The 23,287-nt window shown below is 40.6% G+C and overlaps 2 gene segments (V, D, J or C); both read right to left on the bottom strand.

Moving 5' to 3' along the window:
- Positions 1-11,818: 11,818 nt before the first annotated feature.
- LOC131480490 (T cell receptor delta variable 1-like) lies at positions 11,819-12,810 on the bottom strand. The segment is given in 2 exon segments: positions 11,819-12,159; positions 12,713-12,810. Coding segments are annotated over 2 exon segments (426 nt in total).
- A 7,470-nt stretch (positions 12,811-20,280) lies between these two features.
- Positions 20,281-20,951, bottom strand: LOC118759228 (T cell receptor alpha variable 23/delta variable 6-like). The segment is given in 2 exon segments: positions 20,281-20,690; positions 20,849-20,951. Coding segments are annotated over 2 exon segments (462 nt in total).
- Between the last annotated feature and the right edge of the window lie 2,336 nt (positions 20,952-23,287).

Genomic DNA, 23,287 nt, shown 5'->3' with positions numbered 1-23,287 from the left:
TTAATAGATTATATAATTAATATGAGTCATTGTACAATTATAAAGCTTTCAATGGAGTATAATATATGTAATAAAGCATGCATCTATTGTAAGGTATAACAATCTTGTAACCAGTACAAGATTAAGAAATCAAAGCCTTGAGAGCTTGCCTTGTGCAACAGCAAATAGACTTTTTGCCTGTGACATAAAGCATTCCATACGAACTCACATCTCACCTGCTCCACTTCCAATCCAGCTCCCTGCTATTGGCCTGGAAAAGCAGTGGACGGTGGCCCAAGTCCTTGAGCTCCTGAAAATATGTTGGGGATGTGGAAGAAGTTCTTGGTTTTGGCTGGCTCAATCTTGGCCTATTGTGACCATTTGTGGTGTGAACCAACAAATAAGCTATTCCTCTCTCAGTCTCTATCTGTGACTCGGACCTTCAAATAAATCTCAAACAAGCCTTTTATAAAAGAAAGTCTAAGTAGCACTTTCAAGCCTCTTTCTGCTGTCAGTCCCATTGAAGCATAAGGAGCTCTGCCCTGACTTCTAACATACATGTTAGCTGTGTCTCCTTTTGTACTTTATAAAAATGGGTTGTGTGTTGACCATTTGAATATCTTCTTTAGAGGAAAACCAGTTCCTGTCTTCTTTATTCTTGTTCTCTCTCCCTCTCCCTCTCCTTCTCTTTCTAACAAGGTGGGCCATTGGGCAGCAATGTCTGCTGCAAGGATTTTCTGTTCACCGACTACCCTTTTAACTCTCTAAATTGAAAATTCACGCCACTTTAAGAGTGATGCAGTTTGGATGTTCACAAGTTTCTGTACACAGCCTGAGAAACACTTTTCAAATACAAAGCAATGCAAAATACCTTTTCTTCTAAACACTGTATGTTTTCTTCTCACATTCAAATCTGCATAATATCTGAACTTCTGTTTCTGCATTTGTGATAAAGGTTGATGAATGTTCTCTATGTGATAATTTAATCAATACTGCTTATCAAATAGACATGATATACTCTTGGAAGAGAGTGCAACTACCTCAATACTAATTTTAGTGTAGTATTTTAATCACATCTCCCTTTTTTATTATTATTTTACTTCAATTTCCCCTATTTTTAGATTTTTGTCCTTTCTCAGTCACCATTTTTCCATAAGTCACATTTAGTATCTTCTAGATACTAAACATTTTTCAAAAGCTTTCTCCCCATTCTGTGCCCAGGAAATTTCCTTTCCTGTGTTCCACATTTGTTTTCACAAAATTCTTATCTCTTATCTACTTGACTGGAAAGTTAATTAGAAAGTGACTTGATGGGGCTAACATCATAGCACATCAGGCTAAGCCTTTGCCTGTAGTGCCAGCATTCCATACAGGTGTGGTTTCAAGTCCTTGTGGCTCCACTTCCAATCTAGCTTCTTGCTATTGGCCTGGGAAGACAGTAAAAGGGGGTCCAAGTTCTTGGGCCCCTGATCCCATGTGGGAGACCTGGAAGAAACTCCAGGCTCCTTGACTAAGCCCTGACTGTTGTGGCCACTTGGGAAGCAAATCAGCATATGGAGGATCTGTTTCGCCTTCCCTCTCTGTTTTATGCAATTCTGGAGAAACAAATTGGATATTCTCCTAGCTTTAGATCAGCCTCTCAAAAACACTTCACAGAGTTTGTGAAACATTAGAATTGTTATTATGTACTGCTGAGTAGGAAAAGGTAGAAGAAAATATGCTTTGAAAGGATAAATATGAATGTGAGAGTCAAGGCTTTAGTAGGAGAGAAGAAGAAATATTTTTAAAAATATATTAATGTATGTATTTGTGTTGCAACTTTGTAATCACCTTGGGAATTTCATAGTGGATGAAAAACTTACCTAATAGTCAAATTTCTTTTAGAAATCATCCCACGTGCTTATTCCCATCAATGCATTTCTTTAATTAGTACATGTTTTTCAGGTGTATAAGCATTTAATGCTGTTTTGTATTTGTTCTTGTGATATACTACATCCAGTTCCTATGTAATAAACTAATGGCACGGCAACAGCGTGGCACCTGCCTTGCATCAGTGTGGGCATCTAGCTTGCTCCTAAGTGAGTGGGCTCATGGGGGCTGAGGGTGCAGACTTGTAGGGGGCCTGGGGGATTACACTGGGGGGAGGTTGTGCAGGGATCTTGGGGCTGTGCCCACGCAGGCTGACTGAGCCTGGGAATCTCTCCATATGCTTGGTCCTGGGTGGATAGAGGGTTTGGAGAGGGGAGAGCCCTAGGTTAGCATGCTGGGCTAGTGTAATGGTGGACCAGGCTTGGGGAATTGTGAATGTGCCTGGATCTTGCTGGAAGGATGGGTAGGGTCCCAGGCCAGCATGGGTGCCAAGAGCTTGGGTCCCTTGTGGGTGCGCAGAGCTCCAGGCCAGCATGTACTGCAGTTCCCACTGGTGTACATGAGGGCTGAGTGTATGGTAGACTGAATTGGGCTGGGCTGCTGCATTCATTGGTTTGTGTAAGAGATGGGACTGGAGACAGAACAGACCTGACAACTGCAACCACTCCTGTGTGAGTAGACTGAGTGGGGGACAGACTGAGCTATACCCCATACTGGCTAGCACACACAAGAGTCAGGTCTGGGGTCACCTCAGATGAGGTTTCTTTGGGAACTCACTCAACTGAACCTCTGGGCTCAGAACTCCAGCCATGGAGAGAATCACGAGGTCTGTAGTTTGACCATGGAGTGCATGTGCTAGAACTGGGCTTCCTCAGTTGCTAAAACATTAATGGCATACCCAAATGCACATGGAAAATGTGGCAGTCCATTGGGACCTGCAGAGAACATCTAGCACCATAGCAGAGAATGGAGGGCAGAACAAATTGGCCAACCACACCAGCCAGGCATTGATAGCAAATATCTGGGCAAATGGAGACTCTAAGGTGGACTACGTCAGTCAATGGACCTTGGAAAATTTTCCACATTCTTGAGGAATTAATTAACAGCATCTCAGAACTATTGAAACCACTTGAGCAGAAACTTTGGAGCATGCTTCACATCGAGGACCCTGGAATGATTTCAGGATGCCATTCTCCATCCCTGGGTACTGACATTTTTAGGACACTGGGTAGTTTTTCCTCTTCTCTCCCATCTTTCCCTGAATACAGGAGGAAGAAAAAGAAACTTGAAAACAATGGTCTCATCCATTTTCCCCTAATCCTTGACCCTTCCCACCTTAATCAGTGGTCCCACTGATTTACTCCCCAAGCGGCCACAATGGCCAGAGCTGTGCCAAACCGAAGTCAGGAGCCTGGAACCTCTTCTAGTTCTCCCACGCAGGTGCAGGGCCATCCTTGACTGCTTTCCCAGGCCACAAGCAGAGAGCTGGATGGGAAGCGGGGCTGCCAGAATTAGAGCTGGCATCCGTATGGGATCCTGGCACATACAATGTGAGGACTTTAGCCACTAGGCCACGGCGCCAGGCCCTTAATATAATATGATATGATTTCATGTGTTAGTGCAAATTGATTATGAACGGTGTTTGGTCCAATTAGCTGAAGGAACTGCAATTGCTGACATGCTTGTTTATCAATGCTTGGATAAGCTGGAAATCACAATTTCCTGGGATCACATTTTCCCCTTACACGTGGCTTTCTGTTGATGCTGTGTTCCACAGGGTTTGGGTACAGACTGCAGGGGCCTGAGAAGCATTGTGTCACGGCACAGAGGTACGTGGCTGAGTCTTCCAGCTGGGGTCCTTTGATGTACATATAGCTGTGACGCTCCTTAGTATTCAGTGTGACTCTTACTCGTCCCGCCTGCTTTTCATCTCCATTTAAACTCATGGCAAACATGAGCTTGGGGCTTTCTGCAGGTTTCCATTTGTACCAATACAAGCCATAAAAAGAATCAAGAGTGAAGATGCAGGTGAAATTAGTGCTCTCTCCCTCCTGAACATGCAGGGACTGAGGTCTTTGCTCCACATTCAACATGCTGCTTGCTCCTGTTTAGAAAGATAGTGTCACACACAGAAATGTTCTCTCTGCATAGTTCATAGTTGCTTCACGGAATCGCCATCTGTGGCCTCCTCCCAACTCACTGCCTCTCAGACTACCCAGAGTGCCTTCAGTAATCCTTGGACTTACCACCAAGATGAAACCACAGAAGCAGCAATGAGGCTGCCCAAGGATCCTTGTTCATTTGTCCTGCCCTTGTCTCCTCAACAGGGGGACAACTCTGCCATCAGATCTGGGGTTATCTGCTGCTTCAGAGAACAGGACTCTACATGCATATCATTTCCTGACCAATCAGAAATAAGCTCCTGTAATTGTTCTAGAAACACGCCAACCAGTTCTGCCCTAGATTCAGTTTCCTGTGGTTCTCAGAAAAGGAGCAAAGCCCATTTTCTTGAAGTCACCTTCCCCAATATTTAGAAAATTTGGAGCACAGAGATTAATGATGATCTTCCCGAAGTGGACTGGCTGATCTTGGATGGCTATCACCAAGTTGATAGGGAACTGCAGGATAAGTGGATATCTGTAGTGTGTAGGCTCGGAATCTTCTATACAAACTTTCAAAAATCACTTGAAGATATCCAAATCCCTCAAATTACAAGTGTGAAAACCTTCCATGTGAAAAATGATCTCTGAACTTTGTGCACCTTATTCTAAACAAAGAGTTGTGTAATATAGATTCACTATCCCAGACATTAAGAAATTTATTCTCAAGGGCAATTAACTGGTAGGTAGAATACTAAAAGCATATACCTGTCTGGATCTGGAGTCTGCTATGCTACCTACAGTTTCAATGCTGAGTAATTATTGAAAGTGTTAAATATGTTCCAAAAACAATGAGTGTCTAAGCTGTGGTTATTCTTTATAATGGTCTCAAAGGGAAAGCAACACAAATGCTTGCCAGCTGGAATGAATTTATGAATACATATCCAGGCAATGAGCTACTATTTATCAGTTTAAAAAAATTAAATGTGAATCCATGCTACACCATGCATGGAGCTCAAAAGCATTCTGTTAAGGAAAAACAAACAGATAAATGAGATCATATACCAAATGATCCAACAGAAATAAATGTTTGGAGGAGGAGCCTCTACAGAGACAAGAGACCGACCCACCTGAGGTAAGAAGTAGGATTACTAAATAACTGTAATTGGGCACAAAAGATCTCTGTGATAAAAAAAAAAAGATCTCTATGATTAAAATGTTTAAAATTAGATCTGTTTACAGATTCACCAATAGTTCATTTACTAAGATCTTGCATTGTCAAGTTCAAAATGGTTGCATATTCACAGTTTGCAAGTGATAGCCCAATGATTTTTCAAAAAGTTAGTTATTTTATATTTATTTGTTGGCAAGGCAGAGTAAAGAGAGAAACAGAAAAAGAGAAAGATCTTCATTTTGCTTGTTTGCTCCCCAGAAGACTGCAGCAGTGACCTGAAATCAGACCAAAGTCAGAAGCCAGGAACTCCATCTGGGTCTTCCGTGTAGGTAACAGGGTCCCAAGTGCTTCTATGGCTTTCCTAGGCATATTTGCAGGGAGCTGGAAGGAAGTGAAGCAGCCAGAACTTGAACGGATACTCATATTGGATGTTTAACCTGCTACATCACAGCACTGGTTCCCAAATAAAGTTTTATTAAAGTAAATAAGAATTATATTCTGTCTTGCCTATATAAGAGTTATATGGGTTTAGTTTGATTGAACAGTGACTGTGTATTTAGAGTTTCCCTAGGAACTATGAGTGATTAAAAGTTACAAAAGTTGTAGTCTCTGTTCCCTGAGGACTCAAAATACAATTGGGGAAATAAGACATGTCAAGGGACAAATGAACAGTCTAGGACAGCATGAATTGAAGTGTTTCTGACTTACCTCTGAAAAATGGGTAGCATGAATTAGACTTCAAAATCCTCTTTTTAATGAATCAATAAAATAAAAAAGGGAAACATCATGAAGTAGGGGCTTAAAAAAGCCAAAACTCGGGGGAAAAAATGCCTTCCATATGCACTTAAATCACATGAAAAAGGAAACAGAATCAGAAGGCATTTCAACAGGCTGCATTCCAGCTCTCCTTTGCAAGAAAGAAGATGCAGTTATGGTTAACAAAGGCAGTCCTGAATGACTTTAAAATGTCTCCTCATCTAGAAGAGTTGGGGATGGGCTGCTGTACAAGCTGAAGCCACTCTGAATCAAGTGCTTATACTCTTCAGATCATCTCTTTCAGATACTCAGTGATGGACAGTGACAGACTGTTGGTTGTTGAGACTTGTTTCTGGTAAGAATACTGACCACACATCGTTTTTCCCAAGAGACTTTTGCATTTCCTTTTTGTCACTCATGAGTTGATTACTCAGTGGTGTGTTTTTTCATGGTGCTGTAATTTGTCGTTGTTGTTGTTGTTGTTGTTGTTGTGGCTGTTCTATCTCATACCAGTTGTTGACCTTGTTTCATGACTTCTCAATTGTGGAAATGTATAGTGATGGATTATTGGGGTCTATCATATACAGATGTGGGGGAATAATGGAACATGCATCCCTGCTTTCAGATGAAAGATAGATTCCCAATGAAACTGTTGGACATGTGTAGACAATGGATGCAGAACTGCCTGGCATTGTCTGTATAAACAACGTCAGGGTACACTTAAATAAGGGACTAATAGAACTATGATTCCTTATGAAGGACTACACTATGGTAGTAAAATGAGGAAAATCCGTCAGGAGGTTGGAGTTTGCGGGGGAATCCCAGCCTATACGAAATTGTACCACATAATTCAGAATTCAATATAAAAATATATTTGAAAAAAAGAATACTGATCACGGATAAGTCCACCTGTAGTTGTCCAGACCAAGAAGGGCATCCCTTCCACACCAGGGAGCATCTTACCAGGGCAGACACCTGTAAACTTAACCAGAAATAGAGGTTGATCCCATGAACCATGAGATAAGCTAGTGCTTGTTAGCAAAACGACGAGAAATGAAAGTATCTTATTAGAGTGTGCTGGATCCTCATTTCTTTCCTTCCCCCCACTTTGTCTATAGAACCATTCAACCTTCAACCACAATCTTCACCATTACTTTCTTTAGACCTTAAAGTGACAAGGGAAGATTATAAATGTACCCACACAGGGATGGGAAACAAAATCAATGAACTTCTCTGTTTTGAAAAAGGATGAGTATGTGTGTGCATCTTATTTTTGAATATATGAAAATACACAGGCATGGGATCTTGAAAGGCTTTTACAATATAAAGGACCAGCCAGAAGCATGCACTGACAGAGAAAATGTCTTCAAGTCCCTTCTCCCTCAACTTTCTAGTGTATAAATTTAGGAATTTTTTATAGATAAAAATGTTAGCGAGATTATTTAGCAATCTCTTTGCAATATAAATAAAGCAACAAAACGAGTCAGGTAGTTCTTTAACTTTAACATTTGCATGTCTGACTCTTAAGTAACTAATCAACAATTTTTGGTAAATAACATTAAGATTAGTCCAACTCAATTCTTCAATATTAGTATTTGAATTGCAGGGGCCATAGAAATAAATTTGCCTCTTTCTCACTCACTGATCAACCAGTAGCTATGCCTTCTATATGCAAGGTCTTGTTTCAAATATAGAAGATTCATTAGGCCAGAGGGCAACAAAGGGCCTACACTATACTTGGGAGGCAGAAAGTCAGTGATATTTTTGAAAGGTAATTTCAGGTGGGCAGAAGCATTAGGAAGACAATGTATCTCTGTATTGAAATGAGGAGTTAGTCCTATCAAAAGGGAAGGTATAGGGAGAAGGCTTCACTCTGAAATATACTTGGCCAATAAGGCATGTATTTCATATATACACTTTTTTTAAAAAAAGATGTATTCATTTTACTTAAAAGTTAGAGAGAGAGACAGAAAGACAGAACTCTTCTATCTGCTGGTTCACTACTCAAATGGTTGCAAATTGGAGCTGAGATGATCTGAAATTGGGAGCCAGAAGCTTCTTCCAGGTCTCCCACATGAGTACCTTCTTCTGCTTTTTCAGGCAATTAGCAGGGAGCTGGATAGGGAGGGGAGCAGTAGGGACTCAAACCAGCATCCATATGGGACACCAGCGGTTGCAAGGGGAGAATTATACGATTGAGCCATTGCACTAGGCCCCATATACACAGCTTTAAAAACATAATGATAATTCTCACACTCCCTCCATTGCCTTCCTCTCTTTCTCTTTTTAAAATTATTGCAATGGCATGCTTTCGATTTACTTTATAATCACAAGTTTAATCCTCCACTGAATAAAACATTCAGCAAGTAGTGAGCTGTGCTCCCACACCTCAGGAAACCACCATCAAGGCCAAGCAGCGGACACACTTTCACTTCCAGAAAGTCCTCTTAGTTTATGCAACAAGGCCACAGTTGTATTTCCATGACATCCTACCACTTCCCAGCCCAAATCACTGCAGGAATTATGTCTTTCATTTGAAATCAATCGCTTTTGCATCCACTAGGGTGATAGACTGAAGATTAGAGAGTCCTGCTGAATCCTCGCCAGTGTGACACTCCAAAGGGAGGCTTATGGACTTTGGTTCAACAATGGCAGCTCCTGTTGGGCTTTAGGTTTCACAATTTGACTCATGAACAGTGGAGGGCAGCAAAGAGGTCAGTTTAGGTATTACCAAACATGCTAGGACACCAGGTGGCAGTGCCTCTGCAAGGAACTGCTTCAGTTCTCCATTCCTGGAGACCTTCTACAGCTTGAACATAAAAGAAAACAGAAAGGTTTATAAAAAGACTTTACAAAACGGCAACACTTGGGTAAAGATGTGCAGGAGGTGTAGGGGCCCACTGAATAGTAGTGGGGAGGCAACATTACAGGCAGAGATCTAAGGTGACTGGCAAAGGGGTTTATGAAATCATGCTCATAACTTGGGGTGGGCATTATGGTGCAGAAGCCTACACTGCCACTGGAGAACTCCCACATTCCATATTTCAGCGTTTGATTTGAGTCCCAGCTGCAGCATTTCAGATCCAGCTTCCTGCTAATGTGCCTCTGGCCAGCAGCAGTAATGGCTCAAGTACTTGGGTGCCTGTCACTGGAGTTGGAGACCCAGGTGGAGTTCCTGGCTCCTAGCTTTGTTCTGCCTTAATCTTAGCTGTTGTGGGCATTTGGGGAATGAATGATCAGATAAAAAGATCTCTCTCTTCTCTCCCCCTCTACTCTCTCCTCTTCTCAACTCTGTTCTCTGATCTCATTCCACGTCAAATAAATAAAACTTGTACACAATTTAAAAGAAATAATGTCTTTTCTTCTAACTCTGTTTCTTCCTAACAATGTAGCATTAAATGTAGAAGAGATTCACTCACACATTCAGGAGTTTTAGCTGGATTATTGAGGATGTCCTCATCTATTTATCCTGCGGCAACTTGTACCTGGACTTGCTTCTTCTCTAGTTCTCGTTGCATTCCAGCTGAAACCAGCAATGTCACCACAATGGACATGTATTTCTGAAGTGATTCTTCAAGCTTTTGTCATTTTACTGGCAGCTTTTTAATTGATCTTTATGAACTCTGAACATGTTGTGAACTTAAAGTCCCCTTCCAGAAATCTATATTATAAATATTTTCCAGTCCATGTTTTTGCTTTCCATTTTCTTGAAAGTGATTTTTAACACAGATAATTTTTGTAAAAAGCCTGCTCCATGTTCATAGGAAGCTAACTTGGAGATTTTAATTGTTTTTAAATTACTTAAATGCTTTTCCCTCTTCAACTTCTATTGTTTCTGATAAAAAGGCAGGCACGATTCTTATGGCCCCAGTTTCCAGAACACAGTGTGTCAGCCTTTTCTGGCCATTTGTAAGGGCTTTTTTTTTTTTTTTTTGCTTATTTGTTTTTAGGTTTGTTCACTTAAATAGACACTCCAAATATGGATTTGCTTTCTGTGCCTATAATTCTTCTGCTGAAAACAGCAGTGGTTGGGTTCACCAAAGCCCTCATCCAAGCTATGGCATTTCATACAGCACAGCTCCTGAGCCAAGGAATTCCTTCTCCAGAAAATCAAGGGTGCAAGTGAATTACAGTGCTGGTTGTGCTTAATGGAAGAACTACTTATAAAAACCAGTGTAACCATGTGATCATTTGTACAAAACAAAAATTTTATAATAGTTATCTTATAATAGCTATGAATTTTTCACTTATGTATTACCAATTTAATAATTTTCCTCCATTGTCCTACATGCATAAGATGTGACAGAATAAGTTAGTTTTATATCTCATTATAACTCAATAGTTCAAGTTACTGTAACAATATGGAGGAATTCAATATGGGGGAGAGCTTAGGGAAGGGTTGGGGGAATCCCAGAGCCTATGACACTGTGTCATAAAACGAAATTTTAGAAGTAGTAAAAAAAAAATATTTCAAGTACAGAGTGTCAATGGGAACATGAGACTCAATTTAAAAATTTTTTTTAAAAATTACACCCAGATGGATAGATGAAATGTATCTCCTTTTTAGGGGATAGGGTTGCCCTGTGTCTTTTGGCTATTGGAGGAAGATTTGCATCATATTAGCAGGAAACATAGTCTTTCTATTGCGTTTATTTGGTATAAAGATATTCACATTTCAAGTTGACAAAAAGATACAGTGGTAAAGCAGCTGTCTAAAGATTTTCCAGAATTCGCTTTTCTGTATTGTTCTAGGTTAGCCTTTGGCATAAGAGAACTTGTACAGTAGTCTGCAGGCTGGTACAGGTGTCTAGGCACTGTGGAAACCCACACATGTTGCTATTGATACTCTGGTTCATCTTACTGTTTCCTCACAACCTCTGCACTGTCACCGGATCTGCTCCTTCAACTATTATTTGTCTTGAGCCAAATGTACCTATGGCATAATGGTAAATGACACTACGTCTTCTGACCCACCTACCATAGGAGATCGCAGGATATGGGGAACAGGGGTATTTTACATGTTCTTGTGGCTCATTTGTCCTCAGAGATTCCACTACATTCTTATAAGTCGATACTCTGTCCATGTTTTTGCCCAATGTTTCCTTTCTAGACACCTAACCGACTCGATCAATTTGGGCTCAATATAAGACAAAAAGACAATAGCTTTGCATTGATTGCCACCAGTTCCAGTGAGTGTATGAGATCTAACCCATGTTATTAATTTCTTATTCTGTCTCACTTTCAGCAGTTCTATATCTCTGATTATCTGACACAAGTTCTAAGTGAAAGGGCAAAGGAAACAATTTTGCTGTTCCAGACACCTAGACTGAGAAATGGCCACTTTGAATTCTTGTAGTGGGAAAGTAGATGTTGAAGCACAGTGAGTGAAGCCACTGCTTTGGGAAGGCCACACTCCTTGTCAGGGTGCTGGAGTGCCCTTTGGAGTCCAGGCTATCCCATGCTTCCTGCTAATGTGCTGTGGAGCAGAGAATGAGGATCAAAATACTTCAGCTCCTGGACCCATGTGGGAGATGTGGATGGAGTTCCTGGCTCCTGGATTCAGCTAGCCCAGAGCAGCATTATAAGCATTTGGGGGAGTGAGCTAACGGATGTGGTTCTTTTCTTGTTTGTTTGTTTCTCTCTATCTGCCTGTCACCTTGTGTTTAAATACATAAATCTCTTTCAAATTCTAAAGGAGGAAATTTTCTACTGTATTACTTAACATGCTTTTTGGTCTATTTTAAGAATTCAAGACATTGTGTTAGAAGGAAGTTGCTGCAAAACATGTTTCCAAATGAGACAGAAGGAGGTTTTACTGATTATTCAATCTTCTGATCTAATCTGCAGATGAAGCAACCGCAGCCACTTCTTTCTTGTCTGGGAGCTGCAGGTGTAGCTTTCTGCTGGGCTTCTGCACCGGGATCTTTTCTCTTAGATTGCCCTAGGGTTTTTGTTCAGCTTCTGCTATCACTTCAAACACTGTGTGTTCCCAGAGAGCACAGAAATACTTCGATGAATCATCCAGCTGTAGGGCTGAGATGGTGAGGGTGATGGATTTAGCACCTTTCTGGAAGTTGATAGAATAACGACTGCTCTTTGCATTCTGGCCCGTGGAACTCTGACGAATAAGAAAAATCATCTCTCCACTGAAAAGTTGCTTGTACCATAAAAGGTAGTATGTGTTCAGACCTGTATCATACTGACAGGACAGGGTGACTTCTGATCCCTCCGACTTGAATATGTCTGGCTGGGTTTGAGTCACTGTCTGGGTCACGCTGGATCCTGTGGAAACAAGCAGAAAACAGAACTGATCCTCTGTCGTGGTGAATAAAATATATATATATATATATATATATTTTTTTTTTAAAGATTTATTCATTTTATTACAGCCAGGTATACACAGAGGAGGAGAGACAGAGAGGAGGATCTTCCGTCCGATGATTCACTTCCCAAGTGAACCACAACGGGCCGATGTGCGCCGATCCGAAGCCGGGAACCAGGAACCTCTTCCAGGTCTCCCACGCGGGTGCAGGGTCCCAATGCATTGGGCCGTCCTCGACTGCCTTCCCAGGCCACAAGCAGGGAGCTGGATGGGAAGTGGAGCTTCCGGGATTAGAACCGGTGCCCATATGGGATCCCGGGGCTTTCAAGGCGAGGACTTCAGCCGCTAGGCCACGCCGCCAGGCCCAAATAATAAAATATTTTAAGAATGCAACTAATTTAGCATCCAAGCTCAATCCAAACTCCAGTCACAGTGGTCTCACTTTTTCCAATCCTCCAAGTCTCCTTAAGTGCCTGTGAGGTATTCTAGACCCACATTTGGAACCCTGCATACCAGAGCAGAGGAAAAGCATGAATACCCAGGCCAGGCTGGAGAGCGGCATGTGGCACATTTCCTCTTGCACACAAGTAGGTTTCATTCAGCCTCAGACTTCAGAGTTTCTGAGAGCCTAGCCACCTGTATATGTAGTTCCTAAATTATGCTGCTGCGGCTCAACAGGAAGTGGTGTTTGATTGGTCCATAAATCTTATGAGTAAGGAAAGTCTGGTTTACCACAAAGCTTTTCACATCCACTTGCCTTTTTCTGTGAACTAAGTTAAGCAGGGTCTAGGAAACAGGTTTGGAAAAGAAATTTAGTATTGAGAATTGGGGCTGCAGGGAACTAAAGATTGAACTAATTAGCATACATGAATATTTTCAGTGGCATAATTCGGTACCCATTTAGATTTATTATGGGATCTGGGTTTTCTTTGTATTCTACTTTCTATGAAATTATAGCTATAAATATTCCATTTGGCTTTATCACTTGAGCACAAGTTAATATCAAACAATCAAAAGACAAATAAATAACTGGAAAAGTAAGTATAGAAGCTCCCCAATTTCTGATAGCATTAATTCCTATAAACCTATTGAAAGTGATTGTGCAAGTTAAAATGCATCTTATACATATAACCTACCTACCATCTATCAAAACTTAATGTAGTGTACCTTAGAGATGCTCAGAACATGTACCTCAACTTACAACTGGGCAAACTCATCTAACACAAAGTCTATTTTCATAATAAGTTGTTGAATAGTTCATATAGAGTATGGAGTACCTGTATACAAATGATGCTCACGTATTGGGGATTTACCATCACAGTCAGGTGACTGAATAGGAGGTGTGGCTCTCCAGGGTTTCCTGAGAAAAGTCAAAATTCAAAATTTGAAGTATGACTTCTATATCACTTTTGTATCATTGCAAAGTTCAAAAATCATCCAGCTGAACCAATGTAAGCTAGGGACCTGCTATAGACAAATTCTTTAGAACAATTCCGTTTTTGCTATTTTGTTTTGTTTTCTTTGTTTTGTAGCTGGTTGAAATAACAGGTCAATAAATAGTGTGAGAAAGAGAGCCTAATTACTTGAGATACCTGCTCCTCTTCCCTATTCCACCTCTGAGGCCTGCAAGCAGCTTTACAATTGGTTGTTATCAAGAAGCAAACAGAGACCAGGAGTAGCCCTTGCAGCCTGGGGAGCACCTGGACAGCAGGATTTTCCCTCCGATTCAAGAGTTCTACTTTATACTTTCGACAGTTCACACAGCTCCACGGCCCCTTGGTGACATGCAACTCCTGCCTCTGAAAGGTGGGTTTTGGATGAGTAGAGAATTTTTTGCTTTCCTACAAGAGATAGAGTGGAAATCATGACCTCTCTTTCTTCCTACTCACCCATAAAACCATGGGAACTGGTAACCTCACAGGTGTCTGCCCAAACTGATCTTGCAAAAGGTCTCTGAGTTCTACAGTGTCGGTACTCGTGGCTGCAGGGTTGATGGCAGTTGCAATGAAGTTCTATTATTTATCATATAATTCTGGGATTACTTTTATTAGATGTCCTGGGAGGGTAGAAATCATGGGTCCTCTGCATTCAAATATTATGTTATGTTGTAGCCATAAGTATACATATATTTGGTGCAATTCTTATAGTCACTAGTAAGACAGGATCTCTATTTTTTTATTAGAGAAAATATGCAAAACTACGAATAGAATGAATGTTCTTCAAAATGGTAAAAAAAATTCCCCTCTATGGATATGAAATAAAAATTCTTTTGATTTCATGACTTAAATTTATCTTGATAAAGGAGTTTATGTTAAATTTTTAAATTCCTCCAAATGCATCTTGTTCGATTGCTCCATAAGGAAATTCAAATGGAAAATTATCCTCAAACACTTTCTTGTCCCTTGGTAGAAACTCTGAGCTCACATTACTGTCTGAGGCTAGAGATCACTGTTGAGGTTCCCAGCCTGTTCCCATTCTCCTTCTCTTTTAATCCTTGATTACCATTCTTCTCTGATGTTGATTACAAATTCCAGCATAAGATCTGCATTCTGTTTTCACTATCGAATATTTCAAACCAATGAAAGTTACTCTACTCATACATAAATACTACAACTTTTTAAAAACCAGTGAGTTCTACAGATGTTTAACATTTTTTTAAAATTTTTATTTTTAGGGCTGATTTTATTTATTTGAAAGGCAGAGTTACAGAAAAAGAAAGAGAGGGATATTTTGTCTTCTGGTTCACTCTCCCAAAAGGCTACAAGAGTCAGGGCTGGACCAATCCAAAGCCAAGAGCCAGGAGTTTCATCCAGGTTTCCCATGTGAGGACAGAGGTCCAAGGACTTGGGCCATCCTCTCTTGCTTTCCCAGGCACACTAGCAGACAGCTGGATTGGAAATGAGCAGCCAGACTTAAGTTGGTACCAATATAAGATGCCACGGTACCAATGCTTCTTTACCTTTTCAAATCAGAGAAAATGATGTAAAACAAACTTTGGTAATCAGGGCAAATTCATTTACTAACATCTTGTATACTCATCTTCCATTGTTTAAGAGCCTATTACTGTGGCTCTGTTCTATTTTCTATTTTTGAATATTGAGAAAGTATGTATTGTGAACTGAGGGAAACAGCCTCTGGGTTGTTTATGACAGATTGAATATTTTGCTTCCTGTGTTACTGACTTATTTATTTATTTTTATATTTTATGGGCAAAATTCACTCTGTGAAATAAATAGTCCTTAAGTACAGAGTTGGGGCTGTCATGATGACATAATAGGCTAATCCTCCACCTGCAAGCACCAGCATCTGGTTTGTGTCCCAGCTGCTCCACTTTCAATCTGAATCCCTGATTATGGCCTGGGAAGGCCGCAGAGGATGGCCAAAGTCTTTAGGTCTCAGCACCATCATGGGAAACCCACAAGAAGCTCCTAGCCCCCAGCTTTGGATCAGCTCAGCTCTGACTGCTGCAGTTATTTGCAGAGTGAGTAACACGTGAAAGACTTTTCTCTGTCTTTCCTCTCTCTATAAAAATCTACCTTTCAAATAAAAAATAAATCTTTTTGTTAAGTACAGCATTAGAGGAGTTTTAAAAAAAAAACAAACATCTTTATAATGCTTACCTACCCCTAAGAAACACAATATTTAACTCCCTGAAGATCCCTTGAGGGGGATCCCTGGTTAAGCCATGGATTCGAATGCCCAAGTCTCTCATCAGAGCCCTTGAGATGAAGTCTAGGCTCTGTCTCTGATTCTAGATTCCTGCTGCTGCAAACCCTTGGAAGCAGCAATTGCAACTCAAGTAGTTGGGATTCTGTCACCCACAAAGGAAACATGGAGTAAGTTCCTGGCTCCTAACTTTGATCCTCCAGCTGTTGTGGGCATTTGGGGAACGAACCAGCATATGGACATTCATGCATTCTCTCTCTCTTTCTCTCAAATAAAGATTGTTTCAAATGATTTAAAAAAAAATTTCATTGGGTCAGCATCATGTCATAGTAGGCTAATCCTCCACCTGTAGTGTCCATATCCCATATGAATGTGGGTTCTAGTTCCACTTGCTCTACTTTTAATCGAGTTCCCTACTAATGGCCTGGGAAAGCAATAGAAGATGGCCCAAGGCCTTGGGTGACTGTACCCATGTGGCGGACCTGAAAGAAACTCCTGGCTCTTGACTTTGAATCAGCCCAGATCTGGTCCTTGCAGATACTTGGAGATGAAATCAGCAGATGAAAGATATCTCTGTGTGTGTCTCTCTCTGTCTATAACTCTTTCAAGTAAAACAAATAATGGGAGATGGAAGAGATGGAAGATCCCTTTCTCCCCTCTCTTTCTGTCACTCGGCCTCTTAAATAAAAGAAAAAAAACAATAATTCTCATTCTCCAGCCACATAATTCACAATGATTATTGCCACTGTTCTGTTTCGTTTCATCACGGAGTTGTTTATTATTTTAGAATTTTACGTATATGAAATTAAACAGTTTGTACTCTTGACGCTGAGAAGATTGCTAGATATTATATAATTGATTTGTTTATATACCTACCATGGGTTCAGTAGAATTTATCATTGCTTAGCATTCCATTGAGTGCATAGGAGGACTTCAACACATTCGTTGAGAAATAAGATTTAAATATAAATATAAAAACACAAAATTTATTTCTCAACATAAGCTGCATTAACTTCCAGACACTTTCATAAACATTGATACGAGTCAATTAGTCCATTCCTTAAAAAAAAAAAAAAAGAAAGAAAGAAAGCAAAGAAAACAAGCAAGCAAGCAAAGCTGGCAGTAATGGGAATCTAGCCATGTCAATGCAATCTCTTTTACATTACTAATTCATGAAAAGTAAGCTCCCATCAAAGAATTTTTAAGATTAGGAAACAAAAAGTGGCTAGGAGCCAAATCAAGACTGGAAAGTGAATGTCTAATGATTTTTCATAAAACTCTTACTGGATGTCCTTTGCTTGGTTAGTAGAATGAGCAGGAGCATTGTCACGATGAAGAACAACTCTGGTAAACTTTTCTTGGGAGATTTTCTTGTAAAACATGGGCCAACTTTCTCAAAATACCTTTTCAATAAGCAAACTCTGTCATTCTTTAGTTGTCTTGAAAAGTCAAACAAAATGCCCTGAGTGTTGGAAAATTGTCCTCATGGCTCTTACTTATGAATAGTTTGCTTTTTTGTCCAATATGCTTGCTTGTCAAATATATATAATCATCTGTGTCTCTATTACAATATATAAACATATTTTATATATTATGTTTTATGTATATAAATATATATAACTTTATATAAAAACATATATAAATTGTATAATAGAGACCAGCATACTGGGAAGAGAAGATTTGTCACAATATGCATCTTATTTTCCAATAAAAGGAGGACTCCCAATGAAACTTTTAAATGTACCTTGACAACACTATACTAGACTATCTACCATTTCTATACCTACAATGCCATGATATACTACATAGCAGAATGTTGGACTTGTGACTGTTGCTGAAGGACTGTACTATTGTAACAGTATGGGAAAAACAATAGGGGAGTGATGGGGGAGTGGAGAGTGAAATCCCTGTGCCTATGGAACCATATCACTAAATAATAATAGTAATAACAATAATAAATTGAGAATAAAAAGATTTGTTTACATATTTGAAACTCAGAGAGATATTTTCTATTCACTGATTCACTCCTGAAGTAGCCACAGTGGCCGAGGCTGAGCAAGGCCAAAATCAGGAGCCAGGAGCTTCTCCCAGATCTCGCATGCCAGTGACAGGGGCTGAAACACGTGAGCTGTCTTCTGCTGCTTTCCCCAGGCCACTCAGAGGGAACTGGAAGCGGAGACCCTTGGCACTCTGTTGGATTCAAATTTCACGGGCGGCGGCTTTAGTTGCTGTGCCACAAAGCCAACTTGTTCTTGCTTGCTTTGACTCTCCCCCTTCCGTCTCTTGGTAGTCATTGTTCGATTGTGCTTTCTCTTTAGGATCCCACTGGTGAGGCCTTGTTTAACCTCCTGGTGCAGTTCTTCAAAGAAATGCTTCTGGATATTGTTTAAGAATTCCCCTGGAATCTTTCCCCAGTGTTTTCTGCATATCTGGTCACAACAACTTTGACAGTCATGGAGCAGAAAACTTGCTCAGTTTAACTTTTCACTCAGAACTGTGTAAGCCTAACAATATGAGCTGTCCATAATGTTCGCTGTTGTTGTTTCTGTCCTAACAGGGCATAAGCAAGATTTACTTTTTCCTCACAAATTGGTGTGGATGGTCTGCTACTACAGGTTTTATGTCCTAAATAGTCTCATCCCCTTTTAAAATGAGCTGTCCCTTTCCACTTATTTCTCTGGGGACATGGTTCTCATACATTTTTCATGAAGCATCAGTGATCTCAGCATTTTGCATACAAATGTCTCTGTGATTTTGATACTTGGTCTTACTTTTGTGTCGGGTGAATGTTTCTGTGACAGGAGCTCTTTCTAACAGATGTCTTATCTTCCTTTGCTCCAAACTAGATCCTTTTCAGATATGCAATTGCAACATAAAATGAGTGTATTTTGATGGAAAGCATTTTTGAAGTCCATACATATTTTTGGTACACTTTTCATGAACAATTTTCATGAACAATAATAAGATCTATTTAACCTCTTATCTACCAATATTTTTCTCTAGCTTACTGCCGTTAAGAATAAATCGGCTATGAATATGCTTGTCAATATAGGTTTTCATTTCACTTAGATAAATGAAAAAGAATTATGGGGTCACAGTAAGTGTGTGTTTACTGTTTTGAACAACTGACAAAGCGATTGTCTTGTTTACATCCTAATCATCACAGTCAGGAATATTGTTGGGGTCAGCTCTATAGCTTAATGGGTTAAACCTCCACCTGTGCGGTTGACATTTCATATGGACCCTGGTTCTGGACCCAGCTGCTCCATTTCTGATCCTGCTCTCTGCAGCAGCAGATGTTCCAAGTGCTTGGATCCCTGCACCTACATAAGAGACCTAGTGAAAACTGGGATCCTGACTTTGCTCTGACCCAGCCCCAGCCATTGAGGCCATTTCTAGAGAGATCCAGCAGGCAGAAGGGCTCTTTCTCTCTCATTCTCTCTTTCACTCACTCTCTCTTCCTGCTCCTCTCTTTGTGCTTTTCAAATAGTTAAAGTGTTTTTAAATTTTAAAATGTCAGGGCCTGGCGTGATAGCCTAACGGCTAAAGTCCTCTCCTTGAATGCCCCGGGATTCCATATGGGCACCAGTTCTAATCCCTGTGGCCCTGCTTCCCATCCAGCTCCCTGCATGTCTCCTGGGAAAGCAGTCGAGGATGGCCCAATTCTTTGGGACCCTGCACTGGTGTGGGAGACCCGGAAGAAGCTCCTGATTCCTGGCTTCAGATTGGCTCAGCTCCAGCCGTTGCGGCTGCTTAGGGAGTGAACCATCGGAGGGAAGATCTTCCTCTCTGTCTCTTCTCCTCTCTTTATATCTGCCTTTCCAATAAAAATTAAATAAATCTCTACAAAAATTTTAAAAAGACAAAATAATATGATTGCTGCATATGGTTACTTTTAATTTTTGAAATAGTTTAGATTGAGACAATTCATTCAGAATTCCTTTGCACATTTCATTTAGCTTTCTATATATGAGAGAATATTACATTTTCACAATTATATGCCATTACCTAAACCATGAAATTGATGTTGATACAGTGCACTTACTGAATGAGGGATCTTATATTCTGATTTGCTAAGTTTTGCATGCATTCTTTTCCTTTTTATTTTCTCTGAGATTCTACTACCTGTATGTTAGCACCACTGTAGTCAGGGTGACTGTTTCATTACCCTAAAGAAACTCGTTAAGTATACCTTCCCTTTCCATAATGGCCAGCAACTATTGACTCTTCCCTCATCCCTCTAATTTTTCCCGTTTGAAAATGTCACATAAAGGGAGTCTTGCATTGTAAGATGCTCAAGACTGATGTGTTTTCACTCAGCATTATGTCCTTGAGATTCACCCAAGTTGCTGTATCAATAGTTAATTACTCTAGTGTGGCTGTGTTTATTTGATCATGTAGAAATGAGGTGTACTCTAAGCCTCTGGCAGGATAAGCCCCCAGAGCAGAGATGGCTGAGGCCTGAGTGGCAGGTTTGTGTTCAGGCTGCAGGTGCCTAAAGAACACTGTGTGCTTGCCGCACACAAGTAGGTGGCTGAGTCTCCAGGTTGTGAAGCCTTTATATGCAAGGAGAACTGTTTGTCATTTTTGTTGAAAAAAGCTATGAATCTTCCCATTTCCTTCTTACTCTCAACAGAACGAATGGCTATCAAGAGTTCAGGGCCTTTTCCAGGGTATTGCCGGTACCATGGGAAGTAGTCAAATGCACTGTTCTCATATGTACAGTTCAGGATGGAAACCGCTCCTTCCTGGGATGTCAGAGAAGGAGGACTTTGTTTCACCTGCTGCTGGTCACTTTTCTTCCCCTGTTGGCCACTCACCCCTGCTGAGCAAAAAAAAAAAAAAAGGTCATTAGAGTCTCCTAATTTGTATTTCATTCTTAAAGTTTTTAACTACATGAATTTGAACCCAAATTTTCTCACTATCCACACTGCCACACACACACACGAATGACATATCCTGGGATTTTCCTCCACAGCTTACCGCCTTGTTGAAGCCATAGGATTAAAAATGATGCCCCCAGGAGTTTGTCCATGCCTCCTGTCACCAGACTCAGGTGGTGTTGTCTTCTCAGCCAGCTGGGACCGGGACTCCAGATTCACACCCGCTTTGCTTCTTGCAACAGGCTCCACCCTCAACACATGCTTTCACTCTGAGCTAATTCTGTCACAGGAAACACTTCACTGGTTTGTTACAACAGTCAAAAATGGATTCACTTGGAATAGAATAACCCCTCTTTAAACATGAATAAGGATCATGTCACAGTTTCTCTCTCTCAGACATTCCCTTCTTCTTCCTCGCATCTCCAAGAATAGTGAGAGCCACACACTGGGACGACTGAGTGTGTCAGTAGAACATGCCGGTTTTGTGACGAGGGGAGAGAGAGAATTCCTGAAACTGCAAGATCAGCATGAAGAGGGGCACTGCACTTTCATCACAAAACTAAGAAAGTTGTTAAGGATACACGATGGGCAAGCTGTCCTACAACAAAGTAAAACCACGCATTAGAAAATACAGAATATATGCTGCTTCATCCTACAGAAATTTAAATTGTATTATAATCTTCCAGATTCATCCATATTTTATATGACCATAGGAATTACTAGAAAATAATGAAATCAATTCTACAGTCCTAAATATTATATAATATATATAGAGAGAAATTGATGAGTAAATTAATATTCCTAATATAAGTTCAGCCTGGCCATCATGGACATTACAGGGAGTGAACGAGTAAATGGGGAGCTTTCTCCCTCACCTCTTTCTCTCTCCCTCTCTCTCTCTCTCTCTCTCTCTCTCTCTCTTTCTGTATATATGTATGTCTTTGCCTCTTGGGTGAGTATACAAATATTTTAAAGAGAATCTGGGCAAGAAATCATGTTTCTAGAATATGTGTCAAAGGAAAAAGTGGTTAATGCTGCTTCTGGGCCACGTTGGAGAGGAGTTTTGATGGTGTCTGAGATGCTTCATTGTACCTTAAGGCCTGAGTCGCTTTTCTAGCAAGAAGAATAATTTGGCCAAAGATTGGGTTGTGTAGAGGTGAAAATATAAATTTGGAATAGAGATGTTAAAGTGTCTTTGGAAATCACATGCATCATTCAAAGAAACATTTACTTCCAAAGTCATATTTTTCAATGCTGGTAGACCAGAATGAAAGCAAATATCATTATTTAGGTAGGTGGATAAATAGACTCTTAGCTATGTGGATTTCACACATATATATTTTCAGAGGAGATTATTATTGACTAGATTTTTTTTAAGTTTATCGCTGGCTACTTGCTTAGACACATTTCAGTCTTCTCTGAAGGAACATTGCCCTCTTGTGGTCACATCGAGAGGTTGCAGTGAACCGTTCTTGCTGCTTTTTAACATCGTTTCAGGCACTCCTGCACCAAGCGGAGCCCTGAAACAAGTAGCTAAGTCTTTCCCACGGAGTAGTAATTTCTCCAGACAGAAGGAGATGTTTCCATTGCTTGGGCAGGCTATGAAGCTTCTGTGGCTGTCTACTGACATGTGTCTCCAGTGGATTTGGAGGAAGTGGCTGGGATCCTGCACATAGGATCAGGGGTACTGAAACAGGAATATGTGCCACACTTGCCACAAGATGCCCTCAGAGGTGGACTTTGGTTCTCGGGATAAATGACTGTGTGGATTCTCCTTTCCATAGCAGCGACATCAGAAGCAGAAACCCCTTCAAGAATGAAGAAATGGGGCCGGTGCCATGGTCTAGTATGTTTGGCCTCTGTCGGCAGAGCTGGCATACCATATGATTACCTACTTGAGTCCTGGCTGCTCTACTTCTGATCCGGCTCCCTGCTAATGATCTGGGAAAGCAACGGAGAACGGCTTAAGTGCTTGGGCCTTTGCTTCCATGTGGAAGACCTAGAGAAAACTCCTGACTCCTTGGTTCAGATTGGCCCAACTCCTGCCATTGTGGCCATCTGGGGAGTGAATCAGCAGATGGAGTGTCTCTCTCACTCTGTCTCTCCTGGTCAATGTGATTATACCTTTCAAACAAAAATAAATATTTTTTTAAAAAGACAAAGTATGCTTGTCCCAAATACAGTCTTAGTTAAAATTTTTCTTTCTTTCTTTTCCACTGCTTGATATAATTATCATTTCTGCTTGTTGCCAACATAACGGGTGTGTAGTGGTTTCTTAGTGTGGAGCTAACTTGCTTAGCCCAGGTGATGTAGAAAAGGGGTCAGCAAATATTGTCCATTAAGAACTGAACAGTGAACACTTCAGCTTTGGGGGGCATTCCATCTCTGCTACAGTCATTCACCTCTGCCATTGCAACATGATTCAAGACAGCTGATAAAACAAAGAAATGAGCATTGATGTCAAAGATCGGTTTTAGAAAGGGGAGAAAATGGTTAGATGTGGCTCCAGAACCATGGATTTATTGACCCCCTGAAGTAG

The sequence above is a fragment of the Ochotona princeps genome, chromosome 6, assembly GCF_030435755.1.
Source record: "Ochotona princeps isolate mOchPri1 chromosome 6, mOchPri1.hap1, whole genome shotgun sequence".
Classification (NCBI taxonomy): domain Eukaryota; kingdom Metazoa; phylum Chordata; class Mammalia; order Lagomorpha; family Ochotonidae; genus Ochotona; species Ochotona princeps.
This window is presented reverse-complemented; position numbering and strand designations above follow the sequence as displayed.